This window comes from Onychomys torridus, chromosome 21 (assembly GCF_903995425.1).
Source record: "Onychomys torridus chromosome 21, mOncTor1.1, whole genome shotgun sequence".
Classification (NCBI taxonomy): Eukaryota; Metazoa; Chordata; class Mammalia; order Rodentia; family Cricetidae; genus Onychomys; species Onychomys torridus.
The window spans coordinates 1,302,723-1,321,279 of NC_050463.1; the positions used below are offsets into that span (position 1 = coordinate 1,302,723).

Consider the following 18,557-nt stretch of genomic DNA (forward strand, 5'->3'; position numbering starts at 1 on the left):
GGGTGCAGAGCCCTGTGGGCTCTTCCTTTGGCATCTGGATACCCTGGCACATGCCGCCAAGGCCTAAGAGCTGAGCTGGCTCCGGGGACTGGGGGGGGGGGGGACCAACTTCCACAGGTTAAACCCTGACCTCCACATGCGTGCTCCATGCCACAGCCCAGGGTGCGTCAGGGACTGGGCTACTCATAGAGGTCAGGCAGGTGACTGGCCCAGGCAAGCCAGGGGTGGTTGAATCGTCACAGAAATGGCCTCTGAGGTCACCGTGAAAGGATGCGGAGGACAGGCCATCAGGCAGCTGTCCAGGACACCCCACTGCCTGGCAGGTGACACTGCCCTGTTTTCCTGGACCCAGGCTGCTGACTCAGGAACCCCTTCCCGTCCCGCCCCCCTAACCCATGCGGGCGCCCCCAGGCGGAAGCACCAGGCCAGCAGGAAAGGGGGCGGGGCAGGGAAGCTGACCAGCACCCCCCCCCCATGCTAATGGGAGGTGTACCGAGTTCTTGCGAAGCCAGGAGCTCTCCCGGCCGGTAGCACCGGCGAAGCTGCCCTGTGGGTGCTGTGAAGCTCTAGGGCCCGGTGTCCCAGCCCCAGGCCAGCAGTCAGGGGGGGCAGATGCGTCACGATCGCCCGCCCCCCCCCCGCCCCTTGCCCGCCCAAACTCCACCCCAGGGAAGGCGGCGCGGATAAAGGCTCAGGGGCCGCCCGCCTGTCCCCAGACCGGCACGGCCACCTCTTAGCACGACCTGCACGCAGGTCATCTGGAGCAGTGGTGACCCCGGACCTGCGGCTCGGTGAGTAGGGGCGGGGCCGCACGAGGCGCCGAGGGGGCTGCACCCGCCGTGGACTCCTCAGGGCTGCCCCACTCTGTTCTGTGAACCGTCGACACGGAGGGCGCCTTGGGACAGGGAGCCCCGCAGCTGGGGTGGGAGGGAGCGCGCAGTGGGCACCGCCCCGGCGGGACCGCAGCCCACGCCCCCCACTCCCTTTCCAACCAGTGACCTTGAGCTAGTTGCAGATGCAGACTCAGTTTCCCTGTGTGTGCGCTCCTAAGTCTTCCCCGCATGCTCAACCTCGAGATTCCCCACGGGGCCTCCCCACCCGCAGGCCCCCCAGTCTCGGCGCCCTCTCCCCAGCCAGGACGCCCGGCACCCCTCCCCCGGGGCTCGGGCAGCGCTCCCGGGCGGGGACTGCAGAGGGCGCGCCGGGGCTGCTGACTCACCGCTGCCCGGAGCGGGGCGCGCGCGGGCGCAGCCGGGGACGCCGCGTCACGTCACGGCTAGGGCGGGCGCACCTCGGGAACGGGCCGACCCGGGGCGGGGGGGGGGGACGGGTTAGGCCGGGACGCGCAGTGGCACGGCTCAGCAGGGACGGGTCTGGTCGGAGCCACGTCACCGAGCTGCAGGCCCCCGCCCAGGCTCGGGGCCCGCCCAGCCTCTGCGTACCCTGGCACCCACCCACCCACCCACCCACGGGGGCGGAGGGCCGGCCCGGCCTTCGGAGTCCGGCCCGCGACCCTTGGCCACGAGGCCCAGGGCTCGGGCGGCAGCTTCCGCAGGCAGCTGCTTCCCGGACAGACCCCGCGGGGAGGCCCCACGGTTTCCTGTTCCTCCCCGAGTCGGGAACAATGGCCGGCCCTCGCCTCCTCCCCGGCGCTCCCCCTGGAGCAGGGAGGGGCCGTGCTCGCGCGGAGGGCAGTGGGGGGAAGGTGCCGATTGCCCGGGCCGCCCGCCCCTCCCGGCCCGCCCGCCCGCCCTTTGTTGGGATCTCTGGGCCTTATGAATGGCTCCGGGCGCGGGTGGGGGGCGCGGGGGCGGGTCCGGAGCCGCAGCAGCCCAGCCCCCTACGCGTCCCCATTGGACGCGGCAGGGACGGGGCGGGGCAAAGGGGAGGGTCTCGCTGCCACGTGGGGTAGCCCTGCGGCGACTCCCATTGGTCCGCGGCGGCGACGGACTGGGCGGCCTGTGTGTGCCTATTGGCCGCCGCCAGGCCGGCGGAGTAAGTAGTGAATGGGAGGGGGCGGTGGCCCCGCCCCCCGGAACGTTGATACATGATAACTTTTTTTCTTCCTACTTTCACCCCCAGATCTTGCGAGCGGCGGCGGCGGCTGTTGCTAAGGGGAGAGACGCGCGGGGTAGCACGACCCGGGAGGAATCCAGGCACCGTGCGGACCGGGGTAGCTCGGCCCTTCCGTAGGACCCTCCCTGCGCCGTGCCCAGGCCGCCGGCCGGCCGGCCTCCGCCCTTGAAGGAACCGGGTCGCAGACCCCACCCCGGGGCGCAACCCAGGGATCCCACGCGACCCCGGAGCACCACTCGGATTCCTGCTCGCGCGGGGACCTTCCCCACGGGGCGCGCGCGCCGCTCCTGTCCCTGAGCGCCCGCGGAGCGGAGGAGGACCTCGTGTCGGCGGGGGAGTCCCGGCGAGGATTGGAGGCGACCCGCGGACCCCAGGCCTCCTGCGCGCGCCGGGGATGGAGCCGCAGCCCGGCGGCGCCCGGAGCTGCCGGCGCGGGGCCCCCGGCGGCGCCTGCGAGCTGAGCACGGCCGCGGAGTCGGCCGCACCCATGACCCTGGCGATCCACAGCACCACGGGGACTCGCTACGACCTGTCGGTGCCCCACGACGAGACCGTGGAAGGGCTGCGCAAAAGGCTGTCCCAGCGCCTCAAAGTACCCAAGGAGCGCCTGGCCCTGCTTCACAAAGACACGTAGGTAGCGCGCCGCCCCCGCCCGCGCGCCCCCTGGCACCAGGCCGCCCCCTCGGGCCCGGGCCCCGGGCGGGAACAAAGAGCGCGCCGCGCGGGGAAGCGAGGGGCAGCCAGGCGGGGGGCGGGGGCGCGCCGCGCGCTCTCGGGCGCCCTCTGCTCGGCCCGGCTTGCCCGGCCCCCTCCCCCGCCAGGGTCTGCACAAAGGCAGGAGCGCCCTGCGGGGCCCCGGGATGCCCGGGAACTACGGGGGTGGCCCGGCAGGCGCGGGCCCCCGGGGTGGCGCGGGGAGGGTCCAGCCTGCGCGCCGGGGGGGGAGCGCGGCCGCCCCCTCCTGCGCCCGCGGTCTCGCCGCTTCCGCGTCTGCTCGGCGGCCCCCTCGGCGTCTGGCTGTCTCCCCATCACTTAGGTCTCTCTGCCCCCCTTTGTTCTCGCTCCCCACACCTCCCCCCAGCCCGGCCTTTAAATCGCCCCCGGGCCGGGGGGTCCCCCCTCCCCTCCTCACCCCCTCGCGGGCCTCTGGGGACACGCAGTGTCCGTCCCCAGCGGAGGGGCCCGTGGGGGAGGGGCGGGGGGAGGGTCTCCTTTGTTTGAGCGGCGGCCTGCGCCGGGGAGGGAGGAGGGGAGCCCGGGTCGGCGGAGCCCCCGAGGCCTCTTCCTGAGAGGGCCCGAGCCCCGCGGCGCCCACAGAGACGAGCTCGGGCAGGAATCGGGCAGTTGTGGGCAGGAGCTGGCCCGGAGGGGGGCGCGGGGGAGGGTGGCACGGAGCCCACGGGGGCTCAGGTGATGGGCGAGTGGCCGGTCCCCTGCGGGCCGGGAAGCGCTCTCCCCCGCTGTGAGGGGTCCCGCAGGCCCCCCACGGCCCCCGGGCCTGGGGAGGGACGGGTGCGAGCCCCCCCGCGCGCGCGCAGCCCTCCTCCCCGGCCTCCGCTTCCGCGTCTCTTGTGTCGTCTCCCGTCTCACCCTCTTCCTTCCTACCCCCAGCCGGCTCAGTTCGGGGAAACTGCAGGAATTCGGCGTGGGGGATGGGAGCAAGTTGACGCTCGTGCCCACGGTGGAAGCCGGCCTCATGGTAAATGCTGAGGGACGCGTACCCCGCAGGCGCCCATCTCCCGGCCACCTCACTCCATGAAAGCACCGTCCTGCCCCCTGCGCTCGCCCGCCCACCCCACCACGGGCCCCCTGCGCTGAGCCCACGCTGAAGGCACTCTCCCGTTTCTCTTTGTAGTCCCAGGCCTCGAGGCCGGAGCAGTCTGTTATGCAAGCTCTGGAAAGTTTGACCGAGACTCAGGTAAGCACCCACGACCCTCCCCCTAACCCAGGGGGCTGCAGGCGGTGGCCACGCCTAGGGACCGGGCCACTCTCGGGACACCCTTGGAGAGTCTCCGATTGTGCTTCCCTGGTGGCCTGTGGGGGAGGGGATGAAGGCCCCGCCTTGGTGCCAGCTTGGCCTGGTCACCCCGCTTCCTCTTCCTCCCTGCCTCCCCCAGCACCTGACCACCTGACCTTGAGAAGTTTTCTCTCCCACGGTGGCTGCCATGGGGTGGGGGGAAGGGCCGATCTCCCGACCGGCCCGGGCTGGGTGACCTTGGCCTGAGCTCGCTGAGACTTGTGCCCTCCATAGCCCAGCACACTGCCACTGTAGAGGACCCCCCAAAAAACAAAACTCGTTTGTGCCTTCGAGGAAGCGGGGGTTCGAAACTGAACACTGCGGATGCAGGGGGTGGGGGGGTCATACCATCTCCCCCTCCCCCATCTCTGTCCTTTGTTCTCTGCCCCAACAGGGGGAGGGGCAGGCAGGGGCACCCAGCCCTGGCCCGGGAGGCCTAGACAGGATGTTAAGAAAATATTTAGTAAGCAGCCAGGCGGAGGCTGGGCCTGGCTCTGAGGAGGGTTCCCGGTTTTGATGAGGCTTTCTTCTCCTCCTCTCCTGGCCACAACAGGGCCCTTTCTCCCCCCCCACACACACACAGCCCCTAGCTCTAGTATAGCTACACAGGAGTCTGTCTGTAGCTTGTCCCCGGGACCCCTGCACCTCCCCTGCCTGGACCAGGATACAGGAGACCTGCCCATCCAGGGCCCTCCTCTGTAGGTTACAAACATGTAGCATCCTGCCTCCTGGGGTGAGGGCACAAGGGCTCCAGAGCTGGGTGGTCCTGCCTCTGGGAGAACAAGGAGTTCCCGGGAGCCAGAGGTGGGGGCTGAGTCTGAGCAGCCGGGCCTGTGGGGGTGTGCCCGGCTGGAGGGAGTTAGAAGTGGGTGCTGGGTGGAGCCCTGAGGTCACTGGAGTGGATTTCTCTCCTGGCCTCCCATTTGCCCTCCCCACGGGAGGAAGGGGTGATCCCAGCCGCCCAGGAAGCCACTTCAGGCCCTTACCTATGGAGGGTGTAAGGAGTTAGGGAGGAGGGAGCCGGGGTGGGGGCTGCTTTCCTGCCTACCCGCCCCTTCATCCCCTCCCCGTGGGCCCCAAGCAAGCGGAGAAGGTTCCTCCAGCCCTCTGCCAGCAGAGCCGGGGAGGGAGCTGTGCGAGGTGGTTCTGGTATGAGTCACAGTATGTCACTTCTCAGAAGCCTCCCCCCACACACACCCTGGCCTCTGGGAGAACCAGGCTGATGGCCTGGGCCCCAGAGGTGGGGGAGAAGGTGCCCAGTGCAACCAGGGGTCAGGTAGGCCCAGGAGCCAGCCCCCACAGAGTGCTGGGGGAGGGGAGCGCTGGCAGGTCAGAGAGTTCATGCTTACCAGGGCACATGGAGGCCCTCGGGGACCGGCCTCCAGGCTCCCCACCCCCCTTCTCACAGCCCAGGACATATAAATATTTATCTTGGGAAAGCAAAGGCTAACCCTGAGGAGTTCCTTCAGGATTCAGCCTGCCTCTTGGGAGGCTCAGCTGTGAGAGGGAGCTTGACAAGGATTCTCTTCTGCTGGATTCATAGGCAGGCAGAGCCTGGGGTCTGGGGAGAGGGAGAGGGAGGGCAGTGACCATCCACTGGGCCCCGCCCTATCTGGTCTCAGTTTCCCCTTTAAAGGACCCAGAGCCAGAGGCCCCAATCTGACCCACCTCTGTCCCCCCCACAGCCCCCAGCGACACCCGGGCCAGGCCGGGCTGCCGGAGGAGGCTTCCGGAAATACAGATTGATTTTATTTAAGCGTCCGTGGCACCGACAGGGACCCCAGAGCCCAGAGAGGGGCGGCGAGAGGCCCCAGGTCACACACTGCGGGGAGAGCTGGGCTGGGTTGGGCTGGGGGCATCAGGGGTGAGAACCCCTCACCTGATGAGTCTTCTTCTCTCTCTAGGTCAGTGACTTCTTATCAGGCCGCTCACCTCTGACTCTGGCCCTGCGAGTTGGGGATCACATGATGTTTGTACAGTTGCAACTGGCCGCCCAACATGCCCCGCTCCAGCACCGCCATGTGCTTGCCGCGGCCGCAGCCGCCGCCGCCGCCGCCCAGGGAGATGCCAGTGTAACTACCCCAGTGTCCTCACCCTGTAGGCCGGTGTCCAGTGCCGCCCGCGTTCCCCCAGTGTCCAGCAGCCCTTCGCCCGTGTCTCCCTCACCTGTCACCGCTGGTTCCTTCAGATCCCATGCCGCCTCCACAACCTGTCCCGAGGTGAGGATGGAAATGCTTATCTTGGGGCCCCGGGGAGGGTTTCAAGGGCTCCAGGTGTAGGCTTTGTATCAGATGCTCTTCCCTGACCCTGAGCCCCGGTGCATTACATCTGAAACACCGGACTGATGGGTGGACCCTGATGCTGCCCTGGAGGTTATGGAAACCCAGGCTGAGGAATGGACCCATCACAACCGTACCTTTTGCCCATCTCCCAACAGCAGATGGACTGTTCCCCACCAGCTAGCAGCAATGCCACGTCAACCCCAGGCAGCAGCCCCACCCCTCGCTCCCGCAAACCCGGTGCCGTCATCGAGAGCTTCGTGAATCACGCTCCCGGGGTCTTCTCAGGGACCTTCTCTGGTAGGTGTCGCCTCTCTCTCATGAGTGATCTTGAGGTCTCATGCCCTGGCTGTGCTTATGACATGTCTTCCCCGGGAATCTGGGCCGTGCACCTGTGTGACCACAGACACAGAGGCCATGTCATCTGTAGTTAACGTGTGCTTACTGTGACATTGGGGATAGCACCCAGGACACTCTGCTGCTGAGTGACACACACACACACACACACACACACACACACACACACACACATATTCTCGCAGAGGCTCTACCCTGAGGCACGCCCAAGCCTACTCTGCTTTTTTATTTCGCAATGGGGTCTTCCTGAGTTCCCCCAGGCTGGCTTAGAGTTAAGGCCTCAGCCTTCGGCGTATCTGGGGTCACCGATGGTACGCCCCCAGGCCTGGGCACTGCAGAATACCCAGTCTGCAAACTGCCCTCTGCCTTCTCTCACTGCCGCACTACAGCCACGTGGATTACCTTGGGGCTCACGATCCTTTCCACTTGCAGGCACACTGCACCCCAACTGCCAGGACAGTAGTGGGCGGCCGCGGCGGGACATTGGCACCATTCTGCAGATACTCAATGACCTCCTAAGTGCCACGCGGCATTACCAGGGCATGCCACCCTCGCTGACCCAGCTCCGCTGCCACGCCCAGTGCTCACCTGCCTCACCAGCCCCCGACCTCACCCCCAAAACTACCTCCTGTGAGAAGCTGGCAGCCACCTCCCCCACCTCCCTGCTCCAGGGCCAGAGCCAGATCCGAGTGTGCAAGCCCCCTGGTGAGTGAGTGTGTCACCACCCATCCGCAGTTTCTCAAGGCTGCCTCTGTGCCCGTGGGTGAGGGGACCCCCCGGAGCTGGCAGCTGCTGTCCCCCCAGACCTGCCCCCCAGCTGGGAGAAAAGGAGGACTGTAACTTCACAGAGTGCCCTTGTGAGCTCCAGGGGGGCTGCAGTTCCACTTCCTTTGCCCTCCCTAGACTCCAGATGGCCTTTGGCGCCTTCATGAATGGCTGAATCAGTCCTAGCCCTCCAGATGCAGCCAGATGTGCCCACCCCCACCCAGGCTGTGGGATGATGGAGACCACTGCCTTACCTAGATCACCTGCTTCCACAGCCATGTTCACAAAAGTGGGAAACTGAGGCACAAGCTTTTTACCACTTGTGGTTCTGAAAACAGGCTCTTTCGGGTTTTTTTGGGGTTCTTTTCTTTTGTTTTTGGTTTTTGTATTTCTTTAGCAAGGTCACCGGTGTGCCCAACCATTCATTGGTCAAATGCCTGTGTTTTGTTTTGTTTTTGTTTTTTGTGGAGTTTTTTCTTTTCCTTTTTTTCTTTTTTTTTTTTTTTCTTTTTTTTTTTTTTTTTTTTTTGAGACAGGGTCTACCATGTAGCCCTGGCTGTCCTGGAACTTAGCATGTGTAGACCAGGCTAATCTCGATCCTCCTGCCTCTGCAATGCTGAAATTAAAGGCATGAGACACCAAGCCCAGCTTACTTCCTGCATTTCTTAGTGACTGACTGTGTCTCTGCCCTTTTCATCGGCCAAACCCCTGTGCAGTACTTACTCAGCGTACAGCCCTGCCTCCCCGCCCCAGCATGTTCCCGTAACTGTAGAGGAGTCAGACTGGGCTTCCTTGTGCCTCTCAAGATCCTAGCTGACCGTGATCAGGGCTCCAGCCTCCGCAGTGGGGGCTCGAGACTCACGGGTGCCCATCTGCTTTTGCAGGAGACCGTTTGCGACAGACAGAGAACCGCGCCACACGCTGCAAAGTGGAACGTCTCCAGCTGCTGCTGCAGCAGAAGCGCCTGCGAAGGAAGGCCCGGCGTGACGCCCGGGGTCCCTACCACTGGACCCCCAGCCGCAAAGCTGGCCGCAGTGACAGCAGCAGCAGTGGGGGCGGAGGTAGCCCCAGCGAGGCTGGAGGCCTGGGCCTGGACTTCGAGGACTCCGTCTGGAAGCCTGAAGTCAACCCGGACATCCAGTCCGAGTTCGTGATGGCTTAAAGGATCCAGCCCCTTGGGTCTCCATCCCCACTCCAGACACGGGCGGGTGGGGCACCACAGCCTGGACGCCGAGCAGCCCAGCTCTGGGGGGCAGGAGGTCACCTCCATCGCCACTCACCAGCCTTTCTGATTCTTTTTTAGCTCTTCCCCGATTGTCTTCCCTGCATCCCTGGCCACATGCCCATCTCTCTCCTCCCTCACTGTGGTCGGTTCTGGTGGCCTCTGCACCAGGGCCCTTCCCTCCCACCTTCTCCAGCTCCAAATATGTAGCAGTCTGTTCCCAGATGGCCCAGACGGAGGAAGCCACCCCCAGCCCTTCCGTTCTGCCTAGCTCTCCCCTACCCCCCTTCCATAACCCGATTCAGGTTTTTAACTCAAAATGTAGATTCTCCAAGAAGCACTTTACAGATGAGGGCTGGGGACCCCAGATGAGTATCTACCACCCCACCCCCCACCCTCATCTGCAGACTTGGCCTCCATTCCAGGAGGCCAGCTGGATCCCCCACTCCTCCCACCCTGAGAAGCTAATAGATTAGGCTCACAGGGGATACCTTTGTCCACAATGCCCACTTAACTCACAGCCTTCCTCCTGCCTCAGCCTCTCAAGTGCTACACACACAGGCCTTTGCCACTGCCTGGCTGGTCCTGCTCTTGCCACAGAAAGCTAGTTAGGCGGAGAATGCTGAGGCCGGGGGTTGGTCACAGGAAAGGACAGGCCTCTGTGGACGCCAAGACCCGGACCCCTCCCTCCCTCCACACACCCACTGATTTCCCTAACCTTCCTTCCCGATGGAGCTTGGGGACTATTTATAGATTTCACTTTTCTGACTGAGCCAGTAGTGGTTGATAGTCTCTGGGGGGCGGGGGGCTGGGGTAGCTGGTAGGAGGGGGCCCAGAGAGACACCCCTGTACCTCTTCTCCCCAAGCCCAACTTGAGGTGCAACCTCACCTGCAAACCAGGGTGGGGGAGTGGGGTGCCGTGCTGTGACTGCATTAAGCCCGCCCTGGGGAGGGCTAGCTGCTGGTCCACATTGGCCTCGTTGATGCATGGGTGACAGCCCTCCCCTCAAATGGGGGCCTCTTCCACAAGGTGAACCTTGTGGGTTTGATTTTTCTCCAGATTTTTAAATTCTGTGCTGATGGGGTGTGTGCCCACCCCAATAGCTGTCACTTGTCTGGGCTCCACCTGTCAATTCTGTTAGTCTGTGAACCCCAGGCGTCTGCCCCCGCCCCCCCCCCCCACTGTGTTTACCCTTAATGGTTTGGGATGTGAACAAGTGTTGACTGTAGCTCTAAAGTTTTTTTGGGGGTGGGTGGGTGGGGAGGGGCTGATCCCTGAGGGTAGAGGCCAAGAATTTGGTTTTTGTTGTTTTTTTTTTTTTTTTTTTTCAATCTTTTTTCCAAAAAGAAAAGGGAGGGGGGGTAAGTGGGTGCATTTTTTTAAGCTGTCTTGGATACCTATTTAAATGTGTGTTTTTTTGGGTTTTTTATGATTTTTTTTTTAAACTGCCTGTGATGTGTCCCCTGGGCTGAGGTTGGGTGCCTCAGGTCGGAGCCCACCCATAGTTCCCTCCTGCTGATGGACTTTCCCCAGATAGCATTAGCCACCCTTGGGGAGAGAACCCGGCTGTGGGGGTCCCACCTCGCCCAAGTCTCCTTTTATTGAAATGAAATTCGAGGAGGGGGGAAACCTTAAGCGAGCACCTAATTTCCAATAAACGAAATTGAGACGTGAGCCCCGGCGTCACTGGCTCCTTGTTCTGGGAGGGAAGTGCCCTGTTATCCACAGATGGTTTCCCCTGTCCCTTCCTCGGCTTGGGGCTGGCAGGAAGCTGCCTGGGGTGGAGGGAGGGAGGGCCCAGCCACTTCCTGCTACCCAGGGCCGGAAGTGCCATTGGGCGTGGGGCTGGGGCATGCCCTGGGCGAGGCTTTCGCCCTCAGTTCCTGGCTGTCAAGTGGGCCGAAGACGGGAACTTGGGAGTCAGTGTCCGGGCGGGCCTTCCCAGTCCCCGGGGGGAGGGGTTGCGCCAACCCCGAAGCGGGGAAGTGCTTCCTATGTCCCACGGCCGTCCTCTTGCTCGACAGTGGGGGACTGGCCTGCCCCTGGGCGGCCACCCCTGAGGTCACGCACCCACGCTCCAGCCATGCCCCATCTGGGCACCGCGATCTGGTTATGCCCGGACACTTCCCACGGTGGGCCGCCCACCTCTTCCTCTCCCCGCCCCCGCAAGCGGACACGGCGCGCCCCAAGACTGCGCCAAGGGCTTCTCTGGGGTCCCCCTGCGGGCCGGGGCTGGGCGGGGCCGGTTAGCACTCGGCCCTTTTAGGGAGCTCTTGTAGTAGAACTCCCGCTGCACAGCCCAGGAAACAGGACGCGGGCGCAGCCTGGGCACCGAGGAGCGGGGGCTGGAGTCCACCTCCTCCAGCCCCGGCCCCGGGTCTCCGCGGGACGTGTCCACAGGGCCGTCTGCCCTCCCTCCGCCCGTCACCCCAAATCGTCCCACGCCCACGCCAGGAAGGCGGATGTCAAGCCTGCTCCCAGGGGAGTTCATGGTCCATGGGCTCAAAGGTTTGGGGACGTCTGAGGCCACACGACCAAGGTGAGGGTGGGGAGGAGGACGGGCCCGGCGGGTCAGGCCTGGGGCGGGCGGCTGCCCCGCCGCTCAGTGCCCCGCGGGGGACAGGAAGGGAGGCGTCGCCAGCCACGTCCCCAAGCCGGGGGCGTCCCGGGGGCGTGCCGGGGGCGCGGGTCCGGGCCTGGAGACGGGGCATGCGTGTCGGGGACTCTAAGGTCACCCCAGGTGTCATCCCAGCACCAACATCAACCCCAGGGGCGGTCGCCGTGACCCCGAGGGGGAGCTCGCCCTCCGCAGCCCCCGCCCCGTGCGCGAGGCGGGGAAGGAGAGGTAAACCGAGGCTCAGACGGCAAAGGCTGCCCCAGCCGCAGAGGGGCGGGGTCGGCCCTTCGCTTCCTTCCGCCCCCCCCCACAACACCCCATTGAGGAAAAAGCTGAATGGGAGGGGGCGGCCCCCCGGAAACTCGCGGAGATGGAAACGCGGTTGCCAGGGCAACGCGCCGCGAGAGCCTCCCGACGTCAGCGCGGGGAGGGCTCCCTGTCCGCCCCCGCCTGGGCCCCGGCTCCGCCCGCCCCCGGGGCGGTCTCATTGGTGGAACGGCCCTTCGGTCTCCCGGACGCACCAATGGCGCGAGGTCGCCCCTTGGAGGCGGGGCTGCAGCCGAGTGCGCCAGCCCGGAGGCGCAGCGGCCCCGCCTGGCTCCCCGCGCGTCTGCAAACTTGGGGGCGGGAGGCGCAGCCGAGGCTTGACGGCTGAGGCTGGGCCTGGACGGAAGAGGGGGCGTCCCTGCGGGGCGTCGCACGTGGACCCCGCTGTGCACACACACCGACATCTCCTGCTGCATCCCCTTCGGGTTGACTGGCCCTCGCCCCATTTCCTCGCACTCCCAGCCTCTGGGAAGACTCGCAGCGGGGAGGCGACCTGTAGGAGGGGGCTTTGCAGGACAAACAGGAGTTTGCCACGTGTTGGAAGAGGGAAAGGGACACTGTGTGTTGCGGGGCAGCTGCCAGGTCATGCTGTGAATGGGGGACCCAAGTCTAGACTTGAACTGGTGGGGGCGGGACGCCTGCCCAGCACCCTGGTTAGAGTCGCCCTTTGGGAGGTGGAGGCAGGAAAAGGAGAACAGGTTTGCCCGACAATCCCAATCACCCGGAAGAAGCTTCGAGGGCTGATGCAGGGATGGAGGATGTCGGGCGGACGGAGACTTTAAAATGCACGCAGGCACTTTGGACGAGGCGAGAAGGATCCCCGGGGCAGGAATTCCAGGTCGTCATCTGCTGCCCTTGCTGGTGATCTGCGTCAAGGAGTGGGGGAGAGGTGGCCGGTGCACACCTGTCAGCACAGCACGCCCAGGCCGAGGCAGGGTGACGGCGCTCCAAGCCCGTCGGTGCTTCACAACAGCCCCTGCCCAGGCGGGCCTAGGCTGACAAGGGCCTGGCGACAAGGAATGGTGTGGTTTGCCAAACTCGCCAAGGGGGTAACCTCGCAAATGGGCCGAGTTCTATGACCAGGCAGCCGGGTGCGGGCAGGAGGAGGTCACCAGGGGTCATGGCTTCTGGCCAAAGGCTGGAGTCGCCTGGGGGGAGGGGTGGCGACTTTCCAGTCGGGATCTGGGGACCTGGCAGCAAGCTCTGAGATGTCAGAGGTCTGGAGGTGGCTGTGCGTGGGCAGCTGGGAGGAGCAGAAGCCGTGGAGGAGGCCGGAGATGGTGCCCGCAGGGCACAACCGCCCCCGTGGGGCCCTAAACAGCTCCACCCTCCTTCCCGGCCTTGGGAAGGAGACGACGCTGGCGGCAGCTGGGCGCGGAGCTCTTCCCTGCCTGGAGTCTGATTCCAGCGCCACCCACGGCCACCTAGTCCTCCCCGGTGTCACGCGGGGCAGGTGAGCCGCGCGCGCAGCCTGCCAGGTGGAGGACGAAGCCTCCCTCGCCCCGGTGCAAGGCTGGCTGGTTCCCTGGCTCAGGCCCTCCGAGCTTTTCTCTATTTCTGTCTCTCTCCAGGCCCCTCTATTTTCGTCCTCTCACTGTCTGTCCCACCCCTCCCCTCCCCCACTTCCGCCCCCTCCTTCACCCTGCCCCCCCACATTCCAACCTCCGCCCCCGCCCACAGCCACCGGGCCAGCTGCTGCTTTGGGTGTCCAGGGGACGGAAAGGGAGGTGGGTTCTGCCCTGGGTCAGAGGTCCTCCCTCAGAACCCGCCCGGACCCAGCCGGGGAGGGTGCCCCTAACCCTGCTGGAATGTGGGCGGTGCCGGCCCCCGTCGAAGAAGGAGGTCACCCCTCACCCCGGCAGGCAGCCGCAGACAGCTGTCATGCCCTACAAGACTTAAGCCGAGCACCACCAGCCCGGAGGCCTCCATGCAGCTGCACCGGCCAGGCGCATTCACTGACGACTGCGCCAGGCTCGCGGTGCACGACACCCACCCCATGAACCTGATCCCGACCCCACACCTACTTCTTGCACATCCCGAACCCTGCAGGTCCCAATGGTATAAGACTAGTCTTAGCTGCTTCCCAGGGCAGAATGAGGTGGGAGATTTTGAGTTCAAGGCCAGCCTGGGCAACTTGGTGAGACCACCCCTCCCCCTAGACTTGAAAAGTAGGAAACAGGCTGGGTTCGTGGCTCTGTGTTGCTGGCCTAGCTTGCCTGAAGATCTGTGTTGGCGTTTGTTTATTGTTTAAAACTGACTTATTTCGTGTGTATGTGTGTGCACCATGTTCATGGTTGGTGGCCATAAGCAGACTTGAGGACTCTGTCAGATCCTCTGGGACTGCAGTTACAAATGATTGAGTCACCATGTGGGTGTTGAGAATCGAACCCAGGTCCTCTGCAGGAGCAACCACTGAGATCTCTCTCCAGCCCCACGAGTGGGAATGTTTGCCCAGCAACTAGTATTCAAGATATCCAGGAAGAAAGGCAACATCCTCCCTCAGACATACCCACAGGCCAGCCAAGGAGATGCAGGGGACCTCCCTGTCACTGCCTTGTGACTGGTTGTCTCTGGTCATTTCCTGGTGGGAGACAGGAGTGTTTGTCAGGGCACTGTTCCCAGATGCGCCCTAAGAAAATGACTTTGTTAGCTTGTCTCTGGTAGAGGCAGGGGGATCAGGATTTCTAGGTCACTCTCCACTACATAGAGACTCCAGGAACAACCTAGGCTTCCTGAGACCCTGTCTCACAATGACCAACAAAAAAGCAAAGTTGAGCCGGGCTGTGGTGGTGGTACACCTTTAATCCCAGCACTCAGGAGGCAGAGGCAGGTGGCTCTCTGAGTTCAAGGCCAGCCTGGTCTACAGAGCGAGATCCAGGACAGCCAGGGCTGCACAGAGAAACCCTGTCTCAAAAAACAAACAAACAAACAAACAAAAAAGCAAAGTTGTTTGCAGAATGTTGGAAACACAAACTGGGACAGTTCAGTGACAACTGAAGAATTAACTGCCAGAGAAGACAACATGGAGGAGACTCCACAGCTGCCCTTGACCCAGTCCCTTTCAGACCCTGGAGCCTCCCCAGATCCCACTCAGTTCTCAGATGAAACAATGAGGCCAGAGAGGCGCCGGGGTGCCACCTACCCAGACAGCTGGGCCCGTGGGCTACAGCTGACCCTCTGGCTGGGTGGACAGGTGTTCCAAGGTTCAAGGACCATCTGCTTGCATGGAGACCCTCCAGGCACCCTAAGGTTCATAGATGCTTCCTGACCTGTGACTGTCCCCATGCAGCTAACTGCAGAGGAAGTCCTGCAGGCCACCAGCCCCAGGCAGACGCTGCTCTGCGTGCGTGTTTCCAGGGAGGCTGTTTGGTGTTACCCTTGCATGGGAGGCCATGCCACAGCCAGGTATGTGCTTGGGCATACTGTGAGTCGACAGAGGGGTGTTGGGGGTGGAGGAGGCCCTTGCTAAGCAGCTCCTGAAGATCCCTACAACCCTCCCCTCCCTCCTGCACTTTTAGAACCCAAATAGGTCATTTCCTAGGCAGATGAGCCACCTAGCTTCTAGGGTTTCCCTGGCGTCATCGCAGGGTCACTGGTGTTTTTTGGGCATCTGATATAGACCTTGTGGATAAGTGCCTGTCACCACACGCTCTTGCTCCACACCGCCCTGTTGTGGCTTTAGTGCCAGGGCACTGTTTCCCAGTCCCAGCTGTTTATTGGAGACAGGCAAGCAGGGATGGGAAGCCCATTAGGTCTCTTGGGATACAGACAATCTATCAGATGCTAAAGGCATGTCGAGTTTGTGACTGAGCCTGACGGGTCTGCAGCGGAGGATGTGGGTGTGCACGTGTATAACATGGCCTGTCATAGGATGTGTGTGGTGGCTGGGGTGTTCCTTCACTGTTGAAGGCCCAGGTCTGGGCAAGAGCCTCGGGCCAGGCCTCCCAAGCTTTCATATTCCCATTCCTGGGGTGTGACTCAGGGCTGTGGGGAGGGATGAGTCACAGAAACTTGGGCCTAGTTGGCCCTGGCTGCAGACCCCTTCCAGAAGCAGAATGCAGGCCTTCTCGGTGGCAGGGGGCCAGACCTCAGACACCTGGGGCCTCCTGAGGGATCAGAGCCCACCCGGGAAAAGGCAGGCTTAACCTCACAGCTGCCTCTGGGCGTTAGCTTCACTAATTGGGAGGCCTGGGTGTCTCTGACACAGCTCTCGTGCCCACCCCTGGAACATGAGTCATGCCACCAGGCATAGATGGCTACCTTAGCACCCGCCCCAGTCACGCACACCTAGCCCTGCCCTGAGCATCCACATCCGGGTGGTGCTCGGCCTTGCGGCACCCTGTCCTCCCACCTGGTCCTTAGGGAACACAGGTCAGCCGTGCAAAGATGACCACGTCCTCTCCACACACACGGGACAAACCCGCTTCCCCGTCCACAGGAGCCAGATGTTTCTCCGAATCCTCACAGGTCTCCTGCCCACGTGCACACATGTGCTCCACACCTGGCAACACACACATACACACACACACACACACACAGGCTGCGTCCTCCAGCTGGCTCTGGTCCCCGAGGGCGGGCATCAGGCTTTGACATCACGGTCTCGCTTGTGCACCCCCGCCGGGCAGGGGCCAGGTGCAGTGTCCCTGGCCCCCGCCCGGCCGAGAAGGGGGCGGTAATTACGCGGCCCCGGGGTGCCCCCACACACGCTCCTTTCATCCCGAGCCACGCCCGGCCCCAACCCAGACGCTCATTACCGCCTCCCGCCCGGTCATTAGCCCGGGTCGGGGGAGGACCTGGCGATGGGGGAGTGGGAGGCGCGGTGCCCCTCATCGTCACCATAGCGACGCCCAGCAGCGGAGTTGAGTGGCACGGACCACGGATTGAGTGGGCCCGCCTTCAAGGGGTGCAGGTGGCACCCTGCATCCCCTCGGATTTATGAAAGACAGTTGGGATCCCAGACGGGGGCGCACACACGGTGGGCCCGATGGGTGACTTCTGGGCCAAGCGCACTGCCCTGACACGCAGGCGCGAACCTCGAGCTGATCCCTGGTGCAGGGAAGCCACCTGGGCACGGCGAGGCTAAGCCGCACTGTCCTGGTCTCTGTCCGCCACGGCGACGTCTAGTGGCCGTAGGGTGGCCGAGTGGCTGGCGGCTCCACGGAAGAGGCGGGACGGCGGTCCTGAACGCTGCAGCCGAGGCTGCAGCGCCCTCTCCCGTCCTCACCAGGCAGTGAGCACCACTTTGAGGCCGGGGCTCTCTGCGTGGGTGGAGGGAGAGGCGGGTGGTGTGTGAGGGCCAGCGAGCTCCAGCCCCCTTCAAAGCCCACCGAAAGGAACAAAGGGCCATGGTGGCGCGCTGAGCTACCTGGCCGTGTGGACTCAGGTAAGCGCAAGGGACACACCTTAGACACAAGGACACCAAAGACGCGAGGGATGCCCACTGGAGAGGTGTTCGTGGGTCACATACTGCACGCTCTTGTGGGGATCCGAGATGGCTGTGGGTACTGGTGGAGCCCGGGCCCCAAAGAGCTGGTTGGTAGTAAGCTTATTAAGCGGGTGCTGGTTGAATGAATGAATGAATGAATCAATGAATGAATACGGCAATTCCCAAAACCAGGAACTGGAAGGTCTCAGAACGGAATGAGACCAGTCCCCCCGCCCCCGCACGCCCGGGGAGCGGGGATTACAGGGATGCCGTTTCCCCGTGGAGGTGAGGGCACGCATGGGGACCACCTTGCGCGGGCTCGGTTGGCCCGCGGCCCAGCACTCCTTGCGATTTGCGATGCACGGTCCCCCCCCTGGATGGCACACGCTGAGGGGAGGGAAGGCGCTGGTTTCTCGGCTCTTTTTAATAACCTCCTTGCGTGAGTGGCTGACGCAGCAGGCTGCTCTGACGGCGATGGGAGGGCTGAGTGCGGGGAGAGAGCAGAGCTGTCCGTGAGTCACCAGCTGCCGTCTAGGGGGAGGGAGCACCGAGTCCCTGAGGGTTCTGGCATCCTCCTGGAGACAGATGGGTCACCTCGACCAAGACCGACCTCATTCAAGGGTCCGTGAGCCTGGGGCTTGGAGCAGGGCTGGGAAGTCTCAGTCCTCCGTCAGCGGACTCCATCTCTCGGGGGCCGGGCCCACCCCGGGTCTACGGAGAGGTCTGCTCTGGCTGAGTGGTAAGAGGTGACCTGCCGGAGTTAGGGGGAGGCATCCTCGCAAAAGGCCAGTCAGGTCACTCAGGACTCGTGACCCTCACCCAAAACCAGGGTAAAACCAGGTGACATGCTCTGGTGTTGAGGCTGGGACTACAGAGTTCAAGGACAGGCCAGGGAAGTTAGGGTGGATTCGTGGTAAAGAGCACTTGGCTGCTCTTGCAGAAGACCTGGGTTCAATTCCCAGCATCCACATAGAGGTTCACAACTGTCTGTAACTCTGGTTCCAGAGAACCCCAACACAGCCTCTGTGGGCACAAGGCAGGCACATGGTGTACATTCAGGCAAAACACCCATACACCTAGAAATGTGGTTTGGTTTTTCATATGTTATTTTGGGGGGGGGTTCAAGACAGGGTATCCCTGTATAGCTTTGTGCCTGTCCTGGATCTCACTCTGTAGCCCAGGCTGGCCTCGAACTCACAGAGACCCGCCTGCCTCTGCCTCCCGAGTGCTGACTATAAGTGTATTTTTAAAGAATGCTGCTGGGCGGTGGTGGCACACGCCTTTATTCCCAGCACACAGGAAGGCAGAGCCAGGTGGATCTCTGTGAGTTCGAGGCCAGCCTGGGCTACAGAGTGAGATCCAGGAACAGGCGCAAAGCTACACAGAGAAACCCTGTCTCGAAAAACCAAACAAAACAAACAAGAAAGTAAAGCTAAGGATATAGGCCTGAATAGTCTCTGCCTAGAACCCC

The 18,557-nt window shown here is 63.4% G+C and overlaps 1 protein-coding gene across 4 annotated transcripts; it reads left to right on the forward strand.

Moving 5' to 3' along the window:
• Positions 1 to 496: 496 nt before the first annotated feature.
• Midn (midnolin) lies at positions 497 to 9,972 on the forward strand. Of its 4 annotated transcripts, none has more exons than XM_036170425.1 (9): positions 497 to 791; positions 2,083 to 2,706; positions 3,688 to 3,775; positions 3,932 to 3,994; positions 5,779 to 5,907; positions 5,998 to 6,312; positions 6,534 to 6,672; positions 7,162 to 7,434; positions 8,379 to 9,972. In XM_036170425.1, the coding sequence occupies exons 2-9, from the start codon at positions 2,471 to 2,473 to the stop codon at positions 8,654 to 8,656; spliced, it is 1,521 nt and encodes a 506-aa protein (XP_036026318.1). In that variant the 5' UTR covers positions 497 to 791; positions 2,083 to 2,470; the 3' UTR covers positions 8,657 to 9,972. The 4 variants fall into 4 exon arrangements, with proteins under 4 accessions (XP_036026318.1, XP_036026316.1, XP_036026320.1 ...); XM_036170423.1 differs by having other exon boundaries at positions 499 to 791; positions 6,531 to 6,672; XM_036170427.1 differs by lacking the exon at positions 5,779 to 5,907 and having other exon boundaries at positions 500 to 791.
• The last annotated feature ends 8,585 nt before the right edge of the window (positions 9,973 to 18,557 follow it).